The sequence below is a fragment of the Eupeodes corollae genome, chromosome 2, assembly GCF_945859685.1.
Source record: "Eupeodes corollae chromosome 2, idEupCoro1.1, whole genome shotgun sequence".
Lineage (NCBI taxonomy): Eukaryota > Metazoa > Arthropoda > Insecta > Diptera > Syrphidae > Eupeodes > Eupeodes corollae.
Window position 1 is genome coordinate 27,912,553 of NC_079148.1, and position 27,099 is coordinate 27,939,651.

Genomic DNA, 27,099 nt, shown 5'->3' on the forward strand with positions numbered 1-27,099 from the left:
ATACTGCGGCCAAGCCAGCTGTAGCGGTCATATATATAATGCCAGAAGATGATCTTTTGGATGTATAGTAAATTTTTTGTCCCAGTTAAAAAAAAGTATTTTCCTTTCATTCCATTTAAAAGTTCAATACATATTAAAAATATCCTTTATAACTTTGGTCTACTTTAGCGATCTCACTTACAATGCATATGTCTTATTTGGCAGTGTTGAAATGCTTCTAATTTGTTTTTAAGTGCACAATGTTTCACTGCCTCTGTTTTTATGTGGCTTATTTAAATAAAATTTAAAAATTAAATCGAAGTCAATTTCAACTTATTTGTGTGCATTGTATTGCGAATGTTGACGATTTAGAATGTTACTAATTTTGTGGCCACAGCTGTATCTATTCAATGAAAACGATGAATTTCAGTGAACCGATCAATTTTCAAAAGAGTCTCGTTCTTTAAACATAAATTAAAATTCCGTCCAAAATACTGCGCACTCCTTTTATTAATCAACAGTCTGAAATTTTTATATTCAAATTTATTAATTTTAATTTTGTTTTCTTTCGAAAATTGTGTTCTTTTATTCAAACAGTAGCAGCATTTGAACCTGATTTTGTATTTCCATTGGAAAATGTGACTGTAGCACAAGGTCGTGATGCCACATTCACATGCGTCGTCAATAACCTAGGTGGTTATAGGGTGAGTGGGGATGGAGCTCAAGCCAGGGTATGTATCGGTTTTTCTCTTGCCAATCGTTCGAATTAAAACAAAAATTCAAATTCAAATAAAAAAGAATTTATATGCTAAAACTTTTTTTTCCAATCCTTAAAAGTGCACCAAAATAAACATTTGAATAGAAAATAAAAAAAAACAGTATCTCGCACCAGTATCTCGCACCAAAATCACATAAATTATATTGGATTTAAGATGCACCGGAATGTGTGGCACCGCACTTAATTTTCTATATACAACAGCTATATATATTTATAGAAGCACAAGTTCTATAAAGTTTTGTATATTGTATATAAATATATTTCTTTTAAAAAAAGCACAATAATTTAATAAGTTTCTATTATTATAATAAATATTTTAATAAGAGCACAAGCACAATAAAGTTAAAATTGTTCTCATTTTTAGTTTAAGAAAAAAATATATGAAAATGTAGATGCACAATAGTTTCAGATACTATTTTAAAATTTTCAAAGCACAAAATATTTTCTTTAAAGCACAATTTTAAAGAGCACTGCACTTTTAAATTTATTATAACTTCAAGAACAAAATAAATAAATCAATAACTTTTGATGATGATTTAAGTCAATTTTTTATTAATTTTGTATTTAATATCAAATGTTAAGCTTTCCACACAATTTTATTTTTACATTATGCTAAATAAAAAATATTATGTTTGTGATTTATTTTTATTTACTCTATTGTAAATAGTGCGCTTTGTATTTCTTATCTTTTTTGTTTGTATCAATTTTCGGAAAGTGTATTGTTATTGAGTCTAAGTTTATAATATGTTGAAAATCTTAATATTTTATTTCAAAAACAAAGGTTTAAATATTGAAAAGATCTTATCCAATGCACAAACCATTTCTTTCGTTAAGTTAGTTTCCACGTATTTCATATATTTTGGGATGAGTTATTTATTGAGTTATGATCAGCGAAAGGATTAGCTAATCCAACGGATAAAAGTTCGGTATATTTTTGTTTGTTTTTTGAACGCAGCCCATTTTCTTATACGAAAAACAGAAACTGATATAAAAAATAAGTTACACTAGAAAATAGTTTTTTTTATAGGTATGTCGGGGTTTTAAGATATTTAATAAAAGAAGGTAGGGAGGTTTCAATTTAATGATTAAAGACAATATTGTTATCAATGTGGAATGTTGTAGGTATGTAAGCACTATTGGCTTCAAGGTGGAAAACTGGATCTATCGAAAAGAGACTAAATAAAAGGCAAGAAAAGCTTTAACTACAAAAAGCTTTAGACATTCAATAAGTTTTGAATAACTTCACTTGCAAACAAAATTTTTGTTGAGGGAGTTTTAGTTCATGACCACTAGTTTGATCATACTAATTCAAATAGCGATAATTATAAATGATATTATGAATTCTCATTTGATTTTAACAAATTTTAATTAAATTTTAAGAACACAAATCAAATACTTTGCTTTAATGTTTTTGTTTTATTTAATATAGTGTAACTTATTTATTTTACTTTATTTAGCTTAACTTAAAAATGTTTGCATAAGAAAATCTTGTAAGAAAACAAAATCAAATATTTTTAAAATTTACTTATGTTTTTCAAAACATAGTCACATTGGTCAATTTTGTTCAAAATCTGAATGAATTTTTATCGCAGTTGTTGTGAAAATTTAATACATAATTGACAAATTCATTTTGACATAATTTCATTTGAAATTTAATTTAATCTTGTTTGAATTAAAGAACTTAGCTTGAGACTAAAAAGTAAAATACGGTCATTTTTAAAACAAACACTTATTTTTTTTAAACTTATTTTTTTTTTAATTTTTTTAAATTTAATGAAATGAAAAAAAACTGAAGAAACCAATTAAAATTGTTTATTTTTTAATTAGTTACTCTTTTTTTATTAGCGGAAGTACAGGGTAGCGCCAATTGTGCTACATTAAGAATTTCAAATTACTTTTTTTTAATCAGTACAGAATTAGTTAATTGACTGCAAATGACTTTCCCACTAACCCACACATATGCGGCAACTGATCAAAGAATTGTTCAATAAAGTGTGAAGGGTTGAAGTTGGGATTGCTTGAATTATTTTCATTATTGACTACCGTATGTTTGGCATAACCCCATGCCAAAAAAGTCTGGTAGATTCAGGTCAGATGAACTTGGTGCCAGCGAAAAGTGGAGTTCGTAGAAATAAACTTGTTTGAGAATTTTTGTTCGAACTTCGCCATCTGGCTGTATTTGCAGTGTTACTTCATCTTTCTGGAACCAAATGCTGTTTAATAGAATACGTCTTTAGCGCCTTTCTGGGTGAAAAAAACCCATTTTCTTTAAAGAAGTATGGGCCAAAAATACAGTTCTATCTCATGGAGCATTTCTGGATTCGATTTACTCCAAAAACTGTAAACATTTTTCGAACAAGAAAATACTGAGGGTATGGTTAGGTTAGGTTAACGTGTCTGAGGATTTAGAATCCACACACTTAGGCAAAAATAAAAGGCCCATTGTAAGGGCACATATTAGGGAACTAGTATGAAGTCTGCTTTGAGATAACAAGTCTCTGGAGCGCTTTAGGTCCAGTGAAGGCCATTTGAGTTTTGTGGTTGAGCATGTAAGTAAATTGTGTCACCTAGAATTTGCTATTGCAAAAGCTGTTTCTTGAACCATAAGTTTACATGTAGCTATCGGTATACCTATCTCTTCCCTTTCAGGTGAAATAGGCACGACGGTCCATTTTTAGCGAGTTCATCGGCTCTACCATTTCCTGTGATATCTCTTTGGCCCGGCACCCAACATAGGTGAATGTTTAATTGCTGCGCCATCTCCATAAGAGACGATCGACAATCGACGACCGTTTGAGATTTGGTTGAGACACTGTCAAGAGATTTAATAGCAGCCTGACTGTCAGAGAAGATGCGGATATCAGAAGTTGATATCACGTTTTCTCTTAGCCAGGAGAGAACCTCTTTGATCGCTAAAATTTCCGCTTGGAAGATGCTACAATGATTAGGGAGGCGGAATGAGATGCTTAGATTAAGCTTTTCTGAGTATACACCACTACCAACTCCCTCATTTGTCTTGGATCCATCTGCATAAAAATGAATACTTTTGTTATCCAGGAGTTTTTTGTCTTCCCATTCATCTCTGGATAGAATAGATACCTAGAAGTTTTTTCCAAATAGAGGTTTATGAATAGTGTAGTCTATGTACTTTGGTATAGAACCAAAGAGGTTCAAAATGATGGAGTGCCCCACATTGTTGCACAGACATGCAGTGCGTTGGACTCTGCTGAGTTTATCGTAGTATGTGACTTTCTCCAGTGCAGTTCTGGTTTAATCAGATTTTTCAGAGTCGCCCTATATTTTGGCCAATCTGTTTTCCTATAACTCCGAAATTGGAGCGGTTTTGGGTACTCTTCAATAAGTTAGAATTGGATGTATCTATGATCGGAGAAGGACTTCTCCTTCGATGCTCTCCAATTCAATATTTTATTTGAGAGATTTAACGAGACAAGAGTCAAATCTAAAACTTCTTGTCGATTTTTAGTGACGAAGGTTGGTTTACGACCTACATTACTTACTACCAGATTACTTGTTAGAATATAATCAAAATGAGACTCACTTCTTTTTTTTTTATCGGTACTACCCCATGTAGAATGGTACGCATTGGCGTCACAACCGATAATTAGGTTTGTTTTCTGTCTTGTTGATTCAGCGACCGCATTCTGTAGAATGGCCCTGGTGGTCGTGGCTTAAATACGCTGATACCAGCCAGTAGGTATGGTTTTCTATTACCATACTGGCTGTGGTGACGTCTTTATCACTGAAATTAGGGAGTAAAAATACATTTAGATTACGTTTTACTAGTATGCAGGACCTTGGGTTACCTTTTCCTGTTACATATAGCACGTAGTAGCCAGGTGTTCTCAATCCTCGAAAGAGGGATTTCACAATCCAGGGCTCTTGTATGAGATATAATTTGCGGGTATAATTTGCTTGCAATTTAGACTTTGTACGGAAACAAGTTTAAGTCATCTTAAAGTACCCGCTGTAATTACTGTCTGCTAACTTGCCCTGACAAATTTGGAGTCGAAACGCTTGGATTTGACTGTATTGCCGATGCTACATCGGCGATTGTATCCTGAACACGAAGTTTAGGATGTCGATGGTAGAGTCTTCGTGCGATGCTTCCAGATTAGGCAAACATTTTCACCAGCCACATAATTGTCCATTCCCTTTCCCGCATAAATAACGGGCTGCAAAACTTTGTACCGTCACACTTTCCAAATTCTGTTTACGTATCCAAAACACTTATTTTGATAAATCTAAACAGTAACTTGCAAAATAAAAAAAAATAATCCGATTACTCAAAGAAAATAAAGGGAATAACGTTTTATGTTTGCAACACCATTCGTTTGCTAACCTGGATAGCATTTTCTATCAATTTTATAGCAAGTTCACTGCGGCACATACTCGTTTTATTTTATTTATTTATTGAAAATTTTGAATTCGATTGAGTTGTAAACCCAATTTTTGATTAACTTCCGGAGCACTTAAGCTCCGATTTATATTTCAGTTTGAGATAAAACTTCGATTCCTTAGACCCCAAAATTTGGGATTCTTGGATATTTGGATGTCGTCGGTAAAGCAAAATGATTAATTTCTTAAACGATTTAATGATCAGGTAATATTGTTTTATTAAATTCCAGAAAACCGATTTTTTGTATGTGCATTGACAATAAATCGAGCTTGCTTAAAACCATCAGATTAAAACCATTATAAGACTATACAAGAGAATATAAAAGCCGGACATCATGTTGAGAAACTTGCTTTAAATCTCAAACGGGTATTAGGTTCATGAACATCATAAAAGCAAACCTTTCTGTGTGGGCATTATCTCCTTTCAAGAAGCCATAATTTTCATTTGATCATATTTTATGTTAATAAACGATATACAAGTTCATTGAGTTTTGGTTTGGAAGTGTACCAACGCGATCCTTTCACGAAGCCACGATCTCTGCAAATCTGTGGACGTTACAAGGGAGACAAGTCAAGTCAATTTATTCAACATAAGGGTAAAAACACCTTCTGACGGGAGTGCATGCTAAAGGTTTAGTCCTGAAAGCACTTCAAACATTTTTTAAAGCTAAATAAGCACAACATTTTTGGAGAAAATATGCAATATAATATTGAAACAAAAAAAAAAACATCTTAATAATATTGATTCATACACATTAAAACCAATTCTTTAAAAACTAAGTCAATATACAAAAACAAAAGATACAGATTTTGAAAGAAAATTGAATGTTAAAAAAAGTCTGTCCATTAAAAGTTATTCAAAAAAAAAATCAATTTTAATTTGGATATTTACTCACTATTTTTTGTTTTTTTGTACACTCTATTGAATAAATTGGCATTACTGTATCTCTGAAAATATGAGAGTTAACCTTCAAAAAAATATGTAAATTTTGAAAGATAACAACTTTAAAATTCGACAAAAAATAAAAAATTTTTGTTGAAAAAACAAGTCATTATGCATCTTTTTTTTCAAAAGATTTCATTATTTTAAACGGTTTTTAACTTTTTTTAACGTTTGCCATTTTCTAATTTTTTTTTTCTTAAAATTTGCAAACATGTCTTAAGAAAATAAATATGTTGCAATTGGGACTGGATTCATACGAAATAAAACTTTATGAGTTCCTAATTTTCATCATCCTTTCCAAACTCATTTTATATTAGTACTCCAGTATATGCAATAAATCAACTCTAAGCTAACGATAATATCTCCAAAAATTTCATCTACATAATTCTATATCCTCTAAAAGAGCTTTTCACTTCGCTTAAGCAACTGCATAAAACATCTCATTATAATTACCTACAAAACTTTCTTACGGTTGTTCTAAAACTGCCGTTAATTTTCACCTAAAACTGTTATAAAGCTAATTTTGAGAAAACATATAATAACATAAATGCAGAGAATCATAAAAACGACCGCATTTTGAATTGGTTTCAATTGTGAAAAGTCTTTTTATGAGAACAAGTTTCTGCACAATACCAATTATTTTGACTGGTGCAGTTAAAAGTTTCTTCATTTATTTATTTTCCAAAAAAAAAATCAACTTGTTGTTTAAGTAGGCTAACACCTAATTTGTACACAGTACAGTATCTATCCTTTATTTTGCTGTAAGGTATGCGACACTATAAGCTAAAACTTTTATCCTGATGACCTCTCTACTAACACTTTCTCTATAAATTTATATTTAAAAAAATAAACACAAAAACAACAAACAATAACAAAAACAGCGATGAAAATGTGCAAAACCATTTTGTATACCTACACAAACACTGAGTGCATAACCTTTATAAATAAATTGAAAACATTTTCAAAAACTTCTATGGAAAATGCAGTAAATTTTACATTTAAAAACATTCGAGTGTAAAAGGACACAATACCCAGAGTAGCATAGTAGATTGGGAGGTCACATGTATAGAGGTTAGGTACCTTCTATACCTACAACTTGTTTTAAACTGTTCCTATAAGGATATTCAACTATTTTTCGAACATGTGCCACTTTATTGTATAGAAGCCAAGCTGCATACCTATCGGAAGGTTGACAGACAGAATAGAATAGAATGAACAGTCATTTAACAATTGACCAAAACTGCCATTTTCTATTTGTTAAGTTGACCAGGTCAATACAATATACTATCGGCCAGCAACCAACAAGCAGTATATGGAAATTCAATTTAAGTTCAAAGAGTGCAGCATATAATATGTATGTTCTGTTATGTTTAGATTGAAAGCTCGATATATAGGAATGAAAGGATATTTTTGAACATGTATGTTCAATGCAGTCTTGCCAATTCATTGGAAATTTAGAACTTAATTCATTTAAAAAGTGATACAAATGAAAATACTAAAGGAGGCATATGCAATTAATGATAATATAAATTTAGGTAATTAGGTTTTGGGGACTTTGAAATATATCTGAGTAAATCTTGAGACTTATCTAAATTCTGTGTAAATTTAGGAGCGAAATAAAAGCCAATTTTCACAAGAAAAAAGTACTACGGATTAATTCAGTGTACAAAAATCTTCTTTTTTGTATCATTTTTTTTTCCTGCGAAATCCTTTGAGGCATACACTTTTGATTTCGTGAAAAAGAATCCATTTTTCAGTTTAATTTTCTCCTTTGGATTCCTGTGATATCTTTGAGATTAAAGGCTACTTCTGATAAGAAATAACTAATCTAGAAGAGTTTTTTGATTTCTTAAAAAAATCTATGTTTTGATACGCATCGGATTTGAATTAAAATGTAACAATTCTGTATTGTAGTCATCTCAAAAAGCTTTCTTTCTTTCTGAATGGAAATACTAGAGTTTTGAAATAATGATTACTTTAAAAAGTTTATTAATGCTTTCATTTCAATTTCAAGTAATCGACTTTTTTTCAAAAACATCACACTTAATTGTAACTGAAAAAAAAGCTAAAATTTCAATTACTTGTTCTTTCAAAAAATACACTTCATATTAATTACATGTAGTTGAAAATTTTAATGTGTTTATTCAAGTTCTTGTGGTAATTGGTTTATTTATCAATTTAAAAAAAACACACATAAAAGAACTTAGTTAGAGTTTTGGGAAATTATTTTGAAATATCTCGTAAAATTGAATTTTATTTGGTTACACTTCTGTAATCATTACTAATTTTTTTCACAATATTCATTTGTTTTTGATTGCAACAATGTAATTATGCAAGTCCTTGGAGCCTTTTAATTACATGTAATTAGTAATTACAATTTAAATTAATTTTAATGTAATTGATCTTTTTCCAATTGACATGACATTGGGTGGCGCAACAGTCCGTTGTGAACCAGGGCCTAGTGACTTACAACTCTCAACCATTCCTGTGTGCGAGTACTGTTGTCAGGAATGGAAGGGACCTACAATTTTAGGCCGAATCCGAACGGCTAGTTTGAGAAAGCACTTTTTCATGACAAGAATTACTCTTGAAGGATTTGTCAATTCCTCGCAAGATGCAGTACCCGCGAAAATTAATTAAATTAAGGTGGCACAGGCAGGGATTGAACCCAAGACCTCTGGCATGACAGTCCAACGCACTAACTATCATGCCACGGGTACTCTTTTTCCAATTATTTTTTCTTAAACTCTACTAAATAGTACCTCCATTCGAAAAAGGTGGCAACACTAAACTCGCATAGCTTATAGTCATTTTAATTTCCTGATTGTTGTATGAAAGATATCAGGTCCTTCGTATACCAAAGTGGTGAGTTGATATCAATTGGAAGAGATAAAAACATCAACATTTTTTTTTTTCAATTTAATTTAATTTTGGAAATAAATGTAAATTATACGTTCGGTTTTTGGACGATACTTACCGTGATGGACGTTTTTAATCCTCGATCTGTATTTTATTGAAATATTAAAATTTCAGCTCAAGTATGACAATGAGCCACTTGTAATACCATATTTCAAATTTTTGACAGGTAATTTATATTTCAAAAATCAAAGAACGATATATTTTAATTTTAAAATCGTAATTTTTAGTTATTAAAAACTCATTTGGACAGGCTTTAGATTGGATTTGAATAATTTTCATATGGTTATAAAGCTCGATTCTTGAGCCTTTAAGATATTACATATAAATAACCTGGATCACAAACATTATAAATTTGGACCATACAAAGGTGGAAGCCGCCTTGATACTACTTAATAATAGTGTCAAGACACAAGTTAAAAACAGTATACCTCTTAAGTGATTTTCTTAAGACTTGTCGTTACATAATTTTAACACTTTTTAGACATGATAAAGTTAGTAAGTACGATTCTCATAGACTGTGTTTAGTTCCGCCCAAAATATAACTTTGCTGAAATTTAGGAAAATAAGGCCTCTTGCAAAAAAACGCTTTAACCCCTTAAAGAAAAAAGAGGCTGGGATGCAACCCACACTGATAACTTCCCATTCCGTCTGTCAATTTGTCTTGCTTAAAAGTTTGTCTATATGTACTCGTATCAATTTTTACCAAATTTGAGTACTATTTTTTGTAGATTTTATTTTTTATGAAAAAATGGATTGTTAGATTTTTAAATAAAAATTACTGAATATCGAAAACAATATTTTCTGTGAAATAAAATAAGTTTAAAGCCAATTTTTTTAATTTTTAAAAAGCTTTTTGAGTCGAAAATCATTTTTACCAACTTTTGTAATTTTTTTTTGGTTGTTAATTTTTTGTAAAAAAAACTGTCAATTCGATTTTTTTCAAAATTTTACTGAATGTTGAGAACAACATTTTTTGAAAGATAAAATAAGTTTGAAGCAAAAATTTAAGTTTTTGAAAAGATATTTGAGTCGATATTCAATTTTTACCAACTTTGAGTAATGTTTTTTTTAGATTTTTATTTTTTAGAAAAAAACTGTCAATTCGATTTTTCTCAAAGTTTTATCAGATGTCATAAACATTATTCTTCATTGCACAAATCTGTTTTGGAGATGAAATCATATTTTAGTCGTAAAATTTTGGAGGTGACAAATTTTTTTTTCAATTTTTTTGATTTATAAAAAAAACGTTAAATGGATTTTTTTCAAAAAATATACTTCTTTGATATCACGTTACAATATATTATATAAAATTTAATTCAATTCTAGAGTTTTTAGTTCGTAAGATATTTTGGGTTAACCAACATTTCCGCCTTTTTTTCAAACTGCTTTGGTAAAAAACCACCTACGCAATTTTCTTGAGAGCCCTTTCTGCATCTTTCTGCCTTATTATCTGTATAACAAAATTTATTTGAAATCGATATCTCTTTTGGTTCTTGAGCTACGGACGACGAAAAAAACGTCGCGAACGTACGGACGTACTGACGTACGGACATACGGACGTAGGCACGTACGAACGTACGTACACACGCACGCACAGTCATCTTTCTAAAAATCTTTTATTTCGACTCTAGGGACCTTGAAACGTCGAGAAGTGTCAAAATTTTCAATTTGACAAATCGGACCCATTACAATAACTTCCTATGGGAAATTAAAAATCAGAATATGTCAAATCAATTTTTTTCGAAAATAACTTTTTTATTTGAAGAAACTTGTGAAAGCGAATTATTTCCATCTAAATACATAAACACAAATGTTTAACTTTTCAAAACATAGAAGCTCAGGAAATTGAATTGAATCCAAAAAGTCAGATAACGCAATAACTTTTTTGCGGACATTTTGAATTCAAAATCTTTTAAGAAAACTTTTTACCAAAGTTTATTTTCATCTTGCTTTTAGACAAAAACACAACCTTTCATCGCAGACTATACAAAACTTTTGTTCCTGATGCAAGAAGGAAACATAATCGCTGAATTGCACACTTCATTTAACTTGGTCAGTTTATGGATAGAGTTGTATAGGAATCAGAGTTAAGCTAAACCAAACTGTGGCAGATTGCAGGTCGCAGGTGCAGAGGTTGGTGTATGTGGTTGGCAACTGTCACGTACTATTTTGGTTGTTGTTCGATTCTAACCGCAACACTAATTTCCAGTCCAAGACTATCCTCCGCACCTGACATTGTCAACAGTTATCACTCTATCCACGCACAGGTGTGTATATGTTTATACATCACCACCAACAAGGGAGACGGGCGAGTATATACATGTTCTATGCCAGGAGCTACCCCTACTCACATGCTATCTATTTTTGCAAACGTTTTATAAGGACATAGGAATAGGATACACTTTGGCTAAAACAAAATTGGATCATTGTCGTTTATAGTGGGGGATAGGCACAGGCTGTGTTGCTAGAGTCGTACAATTTATTCCTCACTGGCTGGCACACATTTGCATCGCAGGATTGTCATTGTAGAGTTGTCAGTCAGGACTTCAGTGTTTGAAACTCAGGAGCACGAGAAGGACTCGATAAAACTGTATTCTCGAATATTCAAATAAATTTCAAGGCAATCACATTATTGTGATTAAGTGAGCAGTGTTCGTTGTGTTTGTCGTCATCGTTGTCGCCGTCGCCGTACTTCACTCGTCCTTGTCATTGTTGTCGTCATGTTGCAAACGGAATCGTGATAAGTTTTTTTTTTGTTGTTGATGTTGTTGCCTTTTGGATCGAATCCACCTCACTATTCGACTATAAATGTGAGTCCTGATATCCTTGTGCGTGCTGCTTCCACAACAGGACTCCACAGTTGAACAGTATTGAAGTATAATACGGTGGACGTGAGTTCTGGAGGTGGGTTTCAGTTGTCAGTGGGTTTGTCTCTAGGGGTGAGGAGCAGGAGGCGGTATTTATACATAGATTGTAGAATCCTGATGCTGAATTTATTTCCGCGAAACGCGAGGAAACTCGATACACACAAGTGAATTTATTTTCATTTGTTGAAACCGTTATCTAAACTTGGAATAAAAAGCAAAAAGGAAGAATAGTAGGGAAAGGAGGGTTCGTAGGTAGGTAGGTATAATATATGTTATATCCCCCACCACATCGTCGAGCGTCGAGCATCGCGCATCGTCCTCGTCGTTATCCTTTTTGCAAATTATTTCGATGCCAGCCAACGTTTGTGAACATTTTAATGCGTGTGCGACGACGACGCACGACGACAACTACGAGCTCTAGTTGTTTATTTTATTGCTTGCGGTTGTGGCAGTGTTAGGCTACGCATTTGTGTGGTTTAGTCCCGACTTTAAATATATACAATACATGTATACAATAAATACCTAGGTATAAAATTTGTTTTGTTTAGAAAAGTGTGTGGGGGTAGGTATTTTGTTGTTCAATTGATTTTTGCTGTTAGATTTTCAATGTTTGCCTTCTTTATTGTCGATGAAGAACGATTAATCATTTCATTTGGGTGTCGTCCCTTTTCATTAAGTTCGTGGTTTGAATATTTAAATTGTTACCAAAGATAAGTTAAATTGAAATACATGCCTCACTGAATCTTAAAAAAAATAAAATGTTTTAAAAATTGAATTAAATTATACTTATAAAAGTATTTAAGAATTTTTTGTTGTGTAGGTGCCAAGATATTCGATGTCATTAATTAAATCAAGCAACAACAAAAAAATACGTCAAAACTAAGTTTATAAAGTTAATTTTCCTTTAAAAAATAGTTGGTTGTATTCAATAGAAAAAATTTATATTAATAATTTGCAAAAAATCATGAATTAAAAAGTGTGAATTAAGTTTCATACCTTTTGAATGAAATTTTTATCTCAACAAAAGTTTAATAAGGGACAAGCAAATATCCTTGAATATTTTTATGTTTTCACAGGTTTTCCAATAAAGGGGTTTTATTTTCAATAGCCTGCTATTTAGTCAGATGCTAATCTTCAATCTGTCAAGTAAAAACTAAGCTACTGAAATTGGAATTATATAACAGCTAAAAAATGGTTAAAATTTTGCTGTCACAATTACAAAAACTGAAACTCTTATGGTCCGATGTATAACACTTTCTTAACATAGTGAATGTTGCAAATTTATCGTGTTATGCAGTAGAAAACTCAGATTTATCGATTTATCGTCTATCTTTAGAAGGATATTACACCAAACTTTGCATAAAAACCAAATGGTCCGGGTCATCGAAAAACCATCTTCAATGATGGGCCTAATTTATATTAAGAAGGCCACGTTAATAAGTAGAATTTTAACATTAGTGGCCTCCTCATTCTTTAGGCTAATGATTTTTTTTTTTGCTGGAACTGAAATATATTGACGGGGTTTATTTTCAAAAATCCTACACTAAATGCTGCATAAGCAACGAAACAATCTATATTTTCAAAAAATTCGTTCCTGGCCAATTTATTTATCACATAGATCATTCATATTAAGGTCTTCCAATTAAATTAAAAAACTCTATATTTTAATTTAACAAAGCTTTACGATTTTAGAACAAAGTAGGTCCCCCGATTCGGTCCGTCTGTTCGCGTAACCTAGCCCCTTCAGTCCAAGGCATTTGGTTCGATTGACTTCAAATTTAAAACTTAAAATAACAGAAGTTCCAATGCAATTTTTTTTCTTAAAAAATCGAGAATTTGAATTTTATTAAAAACAAACAAATATATTTTTTTTTTTTAATTTTTGCCAACTTTCTTTTCGTATTTTGGTTTTGTTAAATAGAAAAAAATGTCCAAAAGTGTACCGTTATTTTGTTTTTAAATATTATAAACAAGCTCTTATAATGTTACAATAATATTTGATTATCAAAAATGTCATTAGTTTTATTTCCGATTTAAAAAAAAAATATTCCATTTTCTTTTTAGAAACATGATAGACTTAATAAGACATAAATTATTTAAGAAATTGAAACTTAAAATGTATATTAATAAGCTCGAAATAACTTCATACCAAAATACTTCTAACTAAAATTAAAACACATTATACAGGGTTATCCATTTTACGGTTTCAAAAGTAAATAAACACACATACATTGTTTTTTTCAACACATTTATTTATATAATATAATTTGAACGCTGAAATTATGTGTGAAACATACATTATTTAAATAATTTCAAAAACTTAAAAAATATCTTACTGGCCCTATGCAGGTGCTCTAAATTTATCCATTATCTTATAACTACTGCCTTTTGGCCTAAGAACAATTTTAATAGTTAATAACGAGAACTTAATCTAAGACCAAGTAAATTAAAAAAAAAACTTGGTATCCTTATCATTATTTTATATATTATATAAAACTTAAAACTTGATTAAAATAAAAAAACAGAAACCCATTATAATACTTAACCTTCTGAAAACTAACCAAAACCAATAAAACTACTTAAAATTATTTAAAACTACTTAAAAACTAGAACAGCCACAGTAAGATTTTTGTTTTTTTTTGGTGCCACCCTGACTGTCCGTAATTTAATACTTAGACCTTTGTAAGCCGACCAAGACCAAACGCCCTAGACAACTTTAAATGACATTCTCAATTTGAAGCCACCAAAAGATTATGCCTCACCCTTTCTCTTTGGTCCCTATTGGAAACAGACCTAATGCTCCCCTTGGCTCCGTCGAGTGCGAGGACGTCTCGACTGTAAAGGAGTCGCCTATCTACAGTCTTACAGCTGACGCGACCAGTATTAACCCTCGATTATCTAAATAGAGAAAAGCTTCGGGCGTAATGTTGCCACTTAAACGTGCACTTTCGTAGTACTCATTGTTGGGGTAGTAAGCCCCAAAAATTAAGCTGTTAGTCGACGGCATCGCTCTCGCAATGACACCCCTACGAAGCTTCAGCAAGAAATTATCTATTCTGGTGTTCTGTTTAGTCCAGGGCAACGTCGCAGACATTGTCTCTCAAACACCCGAATCTTTTCCATTTGAGATTGGGCATGGGCACCCTGCTGTCAAGACGGCAGCTAAAAAACAAACGTTTTGTCAGGGCAAATGCTCCCCTAGCTCCGGCCAGAACAGCACTCGAAATACAAGTACTGATCCAACCAGATGCCAAGGTACTTTACTAAACTTTTAGTCGCCAGTAGCTGTCGATTTGGTCCAACAATGACAAAATTTTTACAGTTCTTTCTCCTGTGACTTGAGGCTTCATACAGCGGAGTCCTAAATAGAATAGTTTCGCATTTCTGAAAGTTGATTTTCAATTTCCAGTCATCGCAATATTGCTGAATCTTGTCGAAGTCACCCTGCAAAAATGTCTTAAAAACCTCAATTTTTGTACGCAATTATGTCGTTGGCGTACGCTATCGCCTGAGTCAGACTTGCTATCAGATCATAAGTGAAAATGCTGAATAAGATCGGCGTTTTAACAGCTCCTTATTGAAGACCATTTTTATTATCAAAGATTTTGGTAGATGTTACATTGGCAATTTTGACAATAAAAAGTCTACCATTAAGCATGTCATAAAGCATATACAACAGTGGTTTACTTATGACAAGTCTATTTAACTTAGATACAGACCCTCTAACCATACGTTTTCGAAGGCCTTCTACAAGTCAACCAGACAAGCACCCGTACATTTCCTTTTAGATTTGTTCCACTGGTAGCAGAAACAAGTTTAGACGCAGCATGAATAGCGACCATGTCAATTGTTTCAAGCATCGATTCTTTTGAGGTAATTTTCGACCACTTTTTGACACATATTGGGCGGTATCTCAACCATAACTTCACGAATGCTGGTCTTTCACTGCTCAAGAGTTAAAGGTTTGTCTGCATAAACACGGTCTTTTGCGTAGCCCCACACAAAAAAAGTGCAATGGTGTAAAATCGCATGATCTTGATGGTAAGTTGATATTGACTCGACGAGAAATTACGTGGCCAGGAAATGTCTCTTGAAATAATGCCATATTGGCTCGAGTTGTGTGGCATGTGGTACTATCTTGTTGAAACTACATATTTTCGAAAAAAGTCGATCATTATATGACCATAACAATCCAAATTGATGGTGACATCGTCGTTTTCAAAGAAGTAAGTTCCAATCAAACCTCCGGACAGAAGAACGCACCAAAAAGTAACTTTTTGTGAATGTTATGGCCACTCTTCAATTATTTGAGGATTATCAAAACCCCAAATACGACAATTTGATAATTTTGTTTATTAACATATCCACCGAGTGAGAAACGTGCACCGTCGCTGAAGAAAATTTTGTTCGAAAAATTGCCGCCCACCGCCTGTTGTTCAAGCACCTAATTGATGTTTCTACGACGTTGTTAATGGTCAGCTGGCTTCAGTTGTTGTGTGAGTTGGACTTTATTTGGATGAAGGTGTAGATCCAAATGCATAATACGACATAATGTGCCGCAAGACAGTCCTAATTCCTGATAACAAAGATTAATAGACACTTTCAGGTCTTCTTAAACACTTTTACTTACAGCAGCTATATTTTTAGTAGTATACGAGCGAAACGATGATGCAAGAGGCCTTACAAAATCTGTTACCAATCCAGTCTCTTCAAACCATGTTAACCATAATCTCGTCTTAAAGCAAGATATATGGATGTGGCAGAATCACTTTCAAAACCGAAAAAATAAAAAATGGGTTCAACTACTTAGTTTGGCAGATTTAGAATTCCAGTCTTATACTTTTTGAACCAGAAAATGGATAACCCGTTATGTAAGAAAATAATTTTAAAACAATGCTCTCACGATTTAAAAAAAATCAAATTGCGTTTAAATTTATAAAAATATAATAAATACAAATATTTTTCGACAAACTTGTTGGATAAAAGAACAAGTTTGTACGACAATTACTGACAATTTTGATATAAAAATATAATTAAATACTTAAAGCTAATTTATAATATGCTTTGCAATTTTATTTTAAATTCACATCTGTTTGTAGAAAGATCAAGTTCATTACATATATTGTTGAAAAATTGTATGCATCTAGTAAATGGTTCGTTGCAACCATAATTACATCTATGTTTAGGATTGTTAAAGAAATGACGAAGACGCAATCTTCTTTCCGGAATATAGATTTCAAAATTATAAATGATTTGTGGGCATTTGATACGGTATGAGAATACATCATGGACAAACAGTACACATTGAACAGAACGCCTTTTTTGTAAAGAATCAAGTCCAATCAAAGCACATCTTGACGGATATGAAGGAGTATCAATTCTCCATTTTAGTTGCCTAACAACAAATCTTGTGAAAGCCTTTTGAACTCTTTCAATACGAGTTATGCCAATGGAAGTAGAAGGACACCAAACAATTGAACAGTGCTCAAGGATCGGACGAACTAATGACATGTACACTGATTTCAGAGCATAAGGGTTAGAAAACTCGTTGCAGTTTCGCTTGACGAAACCAAGCATTGAATTAGCCCTTGCAATTACATAATCTATATGTAACGAAAAAGACAACTTCGGATCAAAAATGACTCCAAGATCACGAATCTCAGATTTGCGATCAAGAATCTGGTTGAACAAATGGTAGTTGTGGATCATAGGAACTTAAATACGATGTGCCGTAAACACATTACACTTTGTGATATTTAATGGGAGGATATTCCTATCACACCAATCAGATAAAACATTTAAATCATTTTGAAGATTTTGCTGATCAATTCTATTTTTGATACAAAGAAAAATTTTCATGTCATCAGCATACATCAAACAAGATGCATTTTTAATAAGAGAGGGGATATCATTTACAAATATATTAAAAAGAAGTGGTCCCAAATGGCTACCTTGAGGAACTCCTGATGAAGCTTGTATGATATTAGAGAAGAATTTCCCCAATTTCACACATTGTGTTCTTTTATAAAGGTAGCTGGAAATCCATTTCAGAAGCAATCCGTGAATGCCGAAAGCTCGAAGTTTAACTAAAAGAATTTCATGACAAATAGAATCAAATGCTTTTATAAAGTCTGTGTAGATAGTATCTACCTGATAACCAGATTCTAATGAATCGACGACATATTTACAATAAAGCATGAGATTTGTTAAAGTAGACTTGCCTGACATAAATCCATGTTGTTCAACGCAAATATGCTCTTTTATACTAAAACACAAACGATCTTTTACTATATCAGCTCAAATAATTTAGGTATTGCAGACAGCTTAGTTATAGCGTGGTAATTTGTTACAAGATTTTTTGGACCAGCTTTGTAAATAGGACTTATGTACATATGAGAACTTCCACTCATCAAGAAATACGCCAGTACAGAGAGATTTATTAAAAATTATTAGTAGTGGGAACACTAATGTGAATTGACATTGCTTCAGAACCAGAGATGGAATTCCATCTGATGGACCAGGATTTGAACTAGATTTTAATTTTGAGATACCATTAAAAATGTCAGACTCAAAGAGATGAAGTTTTGAGATATTAGCATTGTTAATGCATACATTTTCTGTTTGACGAAGATTTAATTTGGTATGTTGAATATAAACCGACTTAAAAAATTTTGAGAAAAGTTCACATGAACTCTGTAAATCAGAAGAAATACTACCATCAAATTCCATATTTTCTTATCAAAAAAGTTTATAAAATATTTTTATAAGTTTTTATGAACAATTTTGAACTATTATTTCAAATACTTTGAATAAGCTCATGCTCCAATGATCGAAAATTAATCTTCAAAAGGGAAACGAATAATGAACGAAGCTTAACTTTTTTAAGTCAGTCGTACTCGTAACATATAATTATTCATCCATTGAGTAATATTAAGAACTATTTGTACATGAAACTATTTTCTTTTATTTCTATTTGTTCTTTAAAGATGTTTGTTTAAAGCATGAAACATGTTTAGCTCAAGCTAAAAACCGATAAGTGCAAACAGCTTATAGCAACAAACAAGTTAACATTCATTATTGTTTCTTTTTTTGTTTCTTAAATAGTATTAGCTCTATTATCCACAAAATATATCCATATACATCATCAAAAGTTATTGAAAAACAAAAAACTTAAAAACATAACTAAAAAGCAACCATAATTCATCCCTGCAATCTGCACCAAGCACATTTTAAATGTAAGTTATAGAAAAGCACTGAGTAAAAACCGAAACAAATCTTGCACCAATTAAATTTTGTATTATAAAAAAATTACTGTATTTATATATTGCATGTTAAAGTATTAAGTGTTGTTATTTAAATATTTATCACAAAAAAATAAGTTTTAATTATTTTATTTCGTTCAATTCATAGAAAAAATATCACCAAAATTATTTTCAATATATATATTTTTAATTTATTTTATTTTCAAAAATGTCACTTACATTCTAATTTGCTTTAATTTACTACAAAATAGTATACATATTTATGTACATTGTATTCTAAAATTAAATTTCTAATCAAATGAATTTTTCTCCCTATACACCCATCAACGATCATCACTCAAAAATAAATACACACACAAAAAAAACATACAAACGGAATTCCGTTGATAAATCTGCTCTCCACTCCATGATGTCAATTTAATCAATCCGTATGGCCAACGTCATTCATTTTTTCACTGCACTAAATACAACCTCTGGCTGGTTCTCCAAAAACTAAAATCCTAAATGATGACACAACCACTGGACTCTGTCATTGACGGCAATGATGATGATGGCGTCGAAATAAAACAATGGCGCCCAATGCGAACTCAACATAACAAAAAAAATAAAAACGATTGATGACTCTTTCTATGGACATCATTGCACCCAAATGCAATTTTATCAACCAAACCAAAAAAACCCTTCACTCAACTTCACTCAACCCCCACCCCATTCCAAATCCTTATCTCAAAACCCATTGTGGCCTGTTCTTATCCCTTTTACTTTGTTTTTATATTTTTGATTTTGTTTTTGTTTTTGCATCCGATTTGTCTATTTTCCGGTATCTCGCCTCGTCCAACACTGCAACACTCACTCTCACCGCGTCGCGTTGCGTCGCTTCGATGTACCGCAATTTAGGTGGCTTGGATAAAGGCAGACGCTAAAGCGATTCTCGCTATCCACGAACATGTTATAACGAACAATGATCGATTAACTGTCACACATAATGACTTCAATACATGGACACTGGTAATACGAAATGTCAAAATGGAGGACTCCGGCCAGTATATGTGTCAAGTGAACACAGATCCGATGAAAATGCAAGTAATTATCCCCAAACAGCCTTATATCACTAAGGACCTTTTTTTTATTCAGTTGGTTATTTATTTGTTGCTGCTGCTATTGTTGTTGTTTTTGAACTTTTGTGTTTGGTTAGCAATTTAAAACGGGAGAGAGTCAAGTTTTGTAAAAAGGAATAATGAAAAGGGTTGCGAAGTTGCATTTTTCTCAATATCCTTTCTGATTTTGATGGAGTCCCTTTTGGTTTGGTTATGTTTGGAAGAGTCCTGGTGGTTTGTATGATATAACTATAGATGGTCTCAGGTTGGTAAGTAAACAAATTCCGTGCTGTTTACATTGTAAACTTTGCTTGACCTCTCTAACACGATTATATGCGATGACCGATAGTAAGCGAGACAATGGACAACAGTTCACACAAGGACCCTTTAGGTATGATGCATACAGTGCAGGTTGCAGGTGTTTCACAAAGTGACACAAGTTAATCGAAATATTAATGGGATTACAAAATGTTCCCACATTGCACGACATCGGACAACCGACAACCGACAACGACAACGACGACGACTTCGACGACGTAGACAAGCGACGTCAGTTTTTGATGGAAATTTGTTCATTTTGGTTTGATATTGCGGACAAAGGACATCAGATGGAGCTGTGATGATGACTATAGGTACATTGCATATGTGCACATATCGAAGTATTTATAAGTTGTCACGAAGAGTAAAGATTTTGAAGGTGTAAGTTATGCATTTATGATCAGATTAGAATAAATTGCTATAGCTAGAGGCTTTGTCCAGACGGATTTGATGGAAATCAGTGTTACACTGGACTTATACTCTACTCAGTGTTATTATACTTGTACCTAGCTTTATAAATGTAAATAAAGGCTGATGCTTGACAAAAGCTATTTCGCTTGGCGAAGTAATTTTACTTAAATTTGTTCTCTGTTTTAAATTTAAGGCAAGGCATAAAATGTAGCGACATTTTTGTTACTATCTTCCGCACGATGTTTCGTCACGATCTTTGTTGATGAATTATGGCGCTAGGAAGTTATTTTCGTTGATTGTAACGTGAAAGTAATGTGAAAGATGAAAAGTATTTTTGGAAGCAAATCAGTGCTAACCTGACTATTTCGATAAAAATTGTGTTTTATAAATAAAGATAACACTGCTCTTAATATGTTTTGCGACATTAAGGAATTTATTTTACTTGTAACCAAAAAACCTTTGAAACATAAATGTTCCAACAGAAATTGGAAGCACATATGGACAAATAGAAAAAGGGTTTTTTTTAATAGTTATCTTACTTATGAATTTTGCCCAATACAAGGTGTGTTCAAAAACTACCTGGAATTTGTCTGGAGAGTCCGAAGGCCAATTTTTTTTAAATTGTATTGGTTTACATGCTTCTAAAGTATTATGCAATTTTCGGCTATATTCACAGTTTACTTTGTGTACGGTAGTTACTAAGGCTCGACGTGTTTTTATGAGCTCGGCGATTTTTGCTTAATTCTTTCCAAAACTGCTGAATTTTGACAAAAAAAAACCATCGCATGAATATCGCTCAGGAGCTGTTAAATGACTTCAACGATGATCTAAGTTTGCTTGAAAGGGCCATAACAGGTGATGAAACATGGGTGTATGGTTATGATGTCGAAACCAAAGCACAATCTTCCACCTGGAAGCATCCAACGTCACCAAGAGCGAAAAAAGCACGTCAAGTTCGATAAAATGTGAAGGTTTTGCTTACTAATTTCTTCGATTATAATGGCATAGTGCATCAAGAGTTCTTAGCACAAGGTTGAACAGTTAATAAGGAGTATAACCTTTAAATAATACGACGTTTGCGTGAAGCAATCCAAAAAAAACGCTCAGATTTATGAAAAAACAATTCATGGCTTTTGCACCACGAAACGCACCTACTCACTCGTCGTTGCTTGTTCGTAATTTTTTGCCCAAATCAATCAGATATTGCTCCGTGTGACTTTCTCCTGCTTCCAAAGTTGAAGAGACCCATCAAAGGACGGCGTTTTTCCTCGATTGAAGAAATAAAGGCAGAATCGTTGAGAATGCTCAAGGACATATCAAAAAGTGAATATTAAGAAGATTGGAAAAACGTTGGCATAAATGTATTATATCTGGGGGGAACTACATTAACATTGATGTAAGCAAATAAATAAATATTTTTTTTTAAAAAAAAAACGAAAATTCCGGGTACTTTTTGAACACATCTCGTACATCTTGTTTTTCTTGTTATTTTTGTTTTTATACATTTTATGATTATCCAAGAATCTATTGACATAGGAACTGGTTCCAATTGTAACGTTGATACATAAAGATACAAAATGTTTTAGTTTTGTTTTGATTTCTTAAAGTCACTTTTAGCTGATTTTTTTAAATTAATATTTCTGAAACTTATGCTGACCTATCCTTTAGTATTTTAAGGCACGAAATTCGATTTTTAAATTTTACTTGAAATTAGAATGTATAAGCCCTGCAAAGTAGGATATTTAAATTTGAATGCGTAAGCCCTATAACGGGCACTCAAGAGGATATCAATACCTTTCACACGTTTATAGTTTAAACACAGTGCGAGCTTTACGAAAATAGGGAAGAATTAAAGAGAAGATACCGATGCACATTGATCTAAAAGTTTTGAATATCAAACCGATAGGGCAAACGTAGTTGGAATAAGCATTCCACATTCTCCATGTGCGGTTAAAAAAATAATATTTATATATACTTGAAATTACGTCCGAAATTGAGCTCAAGGTTAAGCTGATGGGCATTCCTAGAAGTACGAGTATGCGAATTATATTCAAGTTTTGGACGAATGAAGGCTTTGTATATTACATAAAGATCAGAAGGGGTGAAAAATTACTTGACTATTTGCTGGTCCCTAACGTGAAATAAAATGTTCACCGAACTTGCCTCTCAATAAGTCCATAGTGGTGTCTTGTTGCAAACAAATGTTATGCAAGTCAAGCTCTTGCATTTTGGGCGAAACAAAAGTTGAATATCATCTCACGGCAGCGCTCACCATTCACAGTTATACGATACGATTCACAATGAAAAAGTATGGTCCAATAATGCTTCCAGACCATAAACCGGAACATGTTGTGACTTTTTCTGGGTGCATTGGTAGCTCTTGCTTCTGGCTGATATTCACTAAAAAATCGACAGTTCTGCTTATGTACGTACCCATTGGACCAAAAATGAGATTCGTCGCTGAACACAAAAAAGTTGTAAAAAAGTGGAACTTCGGCGAACTTTCCAAGAGCCCATTCACCAAAAATTTTACGTTGCAGTAGGTCGTTCGGCTTCAATCAACAGACCTAAATCCTTTCGCAAAATCTTCCACGTTGTTGTGTAACAGAGGTCCAATTACTGCGAACGGCGTCGATAATTCATGGTCATAATTAACGCTGGCCACCGATACATCTGCTATATTTTCTTCAGTTTCTACGTAACCGTTTTGGTGTTTGATGTCTAACAATGTTAATTTGTAGGGGAACTTAGTCACAATACCTCGAACAGCCTCTTCAGTGGGTCGATTAAACTGATCATAAAATGAAAGAAGCGTGCGATGAACTTTCTTAACAGAGCACAGATATCAGAGCATTTTTATAATAAAATTCAATAATTTGCAAGCATTGTTTGTTTGTAAAACGATTCGTGGTTAAATTATGGACCAAATTGAACATGTTTAAACCAGTATTGCCAAAAAGATAAAAGCTAAAAAATCACACTTTATTCAAAATAGTTAAGTGTAAGAAAGTTTATGTGTTAGGCTATTCAAATGTTATTCGAATACTTACATAACTAAGAAGTTTTTGAACTTTTTAGACCATGCTGGGCAAAATGTAGCTTTTGAAACTTATACATATATATGTTTAAGGTTAACATGGATTAGTATTTTTTTTAATTTAATAAAAATCACGTATTCCCCAGCTGAGTTTCTACGCGCTTTTTTTAAATTTGATTTTGCTGCAAGTGTGTGAAACACACCCCAATCCCTTTATTTGTTAAATGACTGGACCCGCCCTTAAAATAAAAGTGATTTGGTTACAAACTTCATTAGCTTAAAAAATTAAAATTATGCATTTTTTTTAATTTTGTTTATAGCGAACAAGAAAATGGTATCCACATTTGCGATGTTCCCGAAATGTGTCATTGTTTATTTTATTATGTATATTTCAATAAATTCTAATGGTAAATAGTCCAAAAGTTGCCACTCTGACTTTCAGCCAAATGTACAAAGGTTTTCCTGGCTTATCATAAAACCCTATGAAAATAATCGGAAATTTAATTAAAGTGTAACGCGGCTTCACAAAAAGAATAGTTTTAAATTGTGCAAAAGGGAGGCTTTTATTTATTTTTATTTTTTGAACTAAAGACTTAAGAAAAAAGATTTAAAAAAAAAAGAAAAAGTGTTACATGGGGCAATTGAACTCATAATTTTCCTTTTAGTTTATTGTCATATCCAATATAATTTCCATAAGCCCCATTTGTTTATTTTGAAACAAGTGGGAGTTAAGACCAAGAAAAGCTTTTTAAGTTCATTTTCATAAAGGTTAACAAAAAAAATTAAAAAATTAAAATTTTAGGGAAATAGAATTTGTGTGTATTTCTGCATTGCATCATTAGTTAAAAGACTATTTTCCTTATGTTACTGTGTTAAGGACATATTGAAGTCAAAATTGAAAAATGATCTTTTCATACTTTAACAAAAAATTATTTTTCACCCTTATCGTTGTTAAATAAATTGAACTCAAGGACAATGCTATATTCAAGACTTGAAATTATATTCTAATAATGTCTCAGCATGACTTTTCGTTTACAAAATTAATTTTCAGAGAGCTATTCTCGGTATTAATATTGCAAACCAACTTTGAGTGACTTCAACAATTGTAGTCACATAAGTAGGTGAACCCCATTACTTACTTACGAATAAGATCAATTTCTTTGTTTAAACATTCACTGTTGCTTATATTCACATAGGAACTTATGAGTATTTTCAATACTTATCTTCATTTAAACCAAAAACTAAGATGAAGAGTTATTTTTATTGAAAATTATATCTACCTTTAAAAGTTTTTAGCCTACATTCCATGCAAAAAAAAAAAAAACATTAAAACGATTTTAATGTCGGTAGAATAAAAAAAAAAAACATAAATCAACAATTTAATCAATCAAAAAAAGAGATTGATATCAATGGCTATCCCATTTTTGACCTATTATCAAAATGTCAATTTACCTAATATCATGTCAATTCCATAGATAGTCCTGATAAAAAAGTATGTGATAAAAAACTACCTACCCGTCAGTTATTAATCTACTGCGTCTCACCCTATTGAATGAATTTATTCTCTCGTCCATAGCCCTATAGTTGTTATTCCATCCTATCAATCAACCTCACAGCAAATAGCGCAGACACCCAACAAAAATAAAATTAAAAAAGTAAAAAGAAAAACTCAACACACAGAGCAATCGTCAACCTATAAATTTGCCTTAATAGCCAATAAAAATTCACAACCACCATTCAGAAGTTTAAATTCGTGACAATTTCAACTGTCAACGCTATCCACTTAAGAATATTTATAAATACATTTTTCATCCAACCCCTCTCTCATTCCTCCTCCTTCCACCCAAAAAAAACCCTATACTATACCATGCCAAAGCCAAAGCCAAACGATGCTTCCTGATGTGCTCAGAGCCTGCCTATATTTACCCATAAAACGCCTCCCAAAAAATAAGCCAACAACAAAAGGCACATCCTCGAGGGATAAGAAACCACCCTCTCCCCCTCCCCACAATCTGCTACGTTGATGGTGTGTGGAAATGCAATAAAATAAAATGCTTACTTCCCGCACTCCCTTTCTCTTGTCTCTATGTGAAGTTCAAAAACAACAACAATCAAACAAACTATAGCAAAAACAATAAGGACCAACAAAAAAAAAACATCGTCCCTTGTTTTTTGTTTATACTGAACATTTTTCTATTTGAATTCGATTCATTCTTTGTGGCCTACACTTGTTTTCTTTTTTCATGTTTCCGTTTCCGTTTTTTTGTTGCCTACTGTCATCGTTCTACAAATGCAACCATCGTTTTCGTGGAAATAAAACAAAAATTAACAATAAAACTGTCAAAACAATGGATTATAATGATGACAACTCTGAAATAAATATAAACAAAATATAAACAACACCTAAAAAAAAAAAAAAAACGCTACACACACACTCTCACAAAAAAATACCTAATAATGCGCTCGAACAACCAAAGACAGCTCGGTTAGAGGTTGTGATCCCACCCGACATTGTAAATGAAGAAACCTCCGGCGATATGATGGTACCAGAGGGTGGTTCTGCCAAGCTGGTGTGTCGTGCTCGAGGACATCCCAAGCCAAAAATAACGTGGCGTCGTGAAGATGGCAGAGACATCATTGCACGCAATGGTGCCCATCAAAAGACTAAGGGTAAGTCTAAGTATTTATTTATTAAGTTGTTGAAAAGTCTCTTTCATACAACGTATAGAAGTTGTACGAGTACTTAGAAGAAAAATTAAATGTCTTCTTGTTTCATTTTTTTTGTTTGTGAAGTTGATTTTATTTTCACATTTTAACGCGTATGTTAATTTAATGAAACTTGAACTTTTACAAAATGTGTTTAGGTTAGGTACTTACTTTAAGTAACAATAAATGTTCGCATACAAAATTAAGACGCCAAATTTTAGTAATGTTTAAAAAGTAAAAGCATCAGATTTTGAATTTAAAAATGGTCCCGCAAAATATTGGAATGGTTTTGCTTAAAAGATTGAAACGAACAAGTTTTATGGCAACTTTATTTTCACACAGAAAATTGACCATTAACATCCTTAT

The 27,099-nt window shown here is 32.3% G+C and overlaps 1 protein-coding gene across 1 annotated transcript in view; it reads left to right on the plus strand.

The window, feature by feature from the left end:
- LOC129944812 (neurotrimin) overlaps nt 1-27,099 on the plus strand; it is a 221,792-nt gene that overhangs the window by 177,127 nt on the left and 17,566 nt on the right. Inside the window, exons 3-5 of the mRNA XM_056054475.1 lie at nt 577-710; nt 20,062-20,247; nt 26,505-26,697. Coding sequence (XP_055910450.1) covers nt 577-710; nt 20,062-20,247; nt 26,505-26,697 — 513 coding nt within the window. The remainder of the gene's footprint in view (nt 1-576; nt 711-20,061; nt 20,248-26,504; nt 26,698-27,099) is intronic.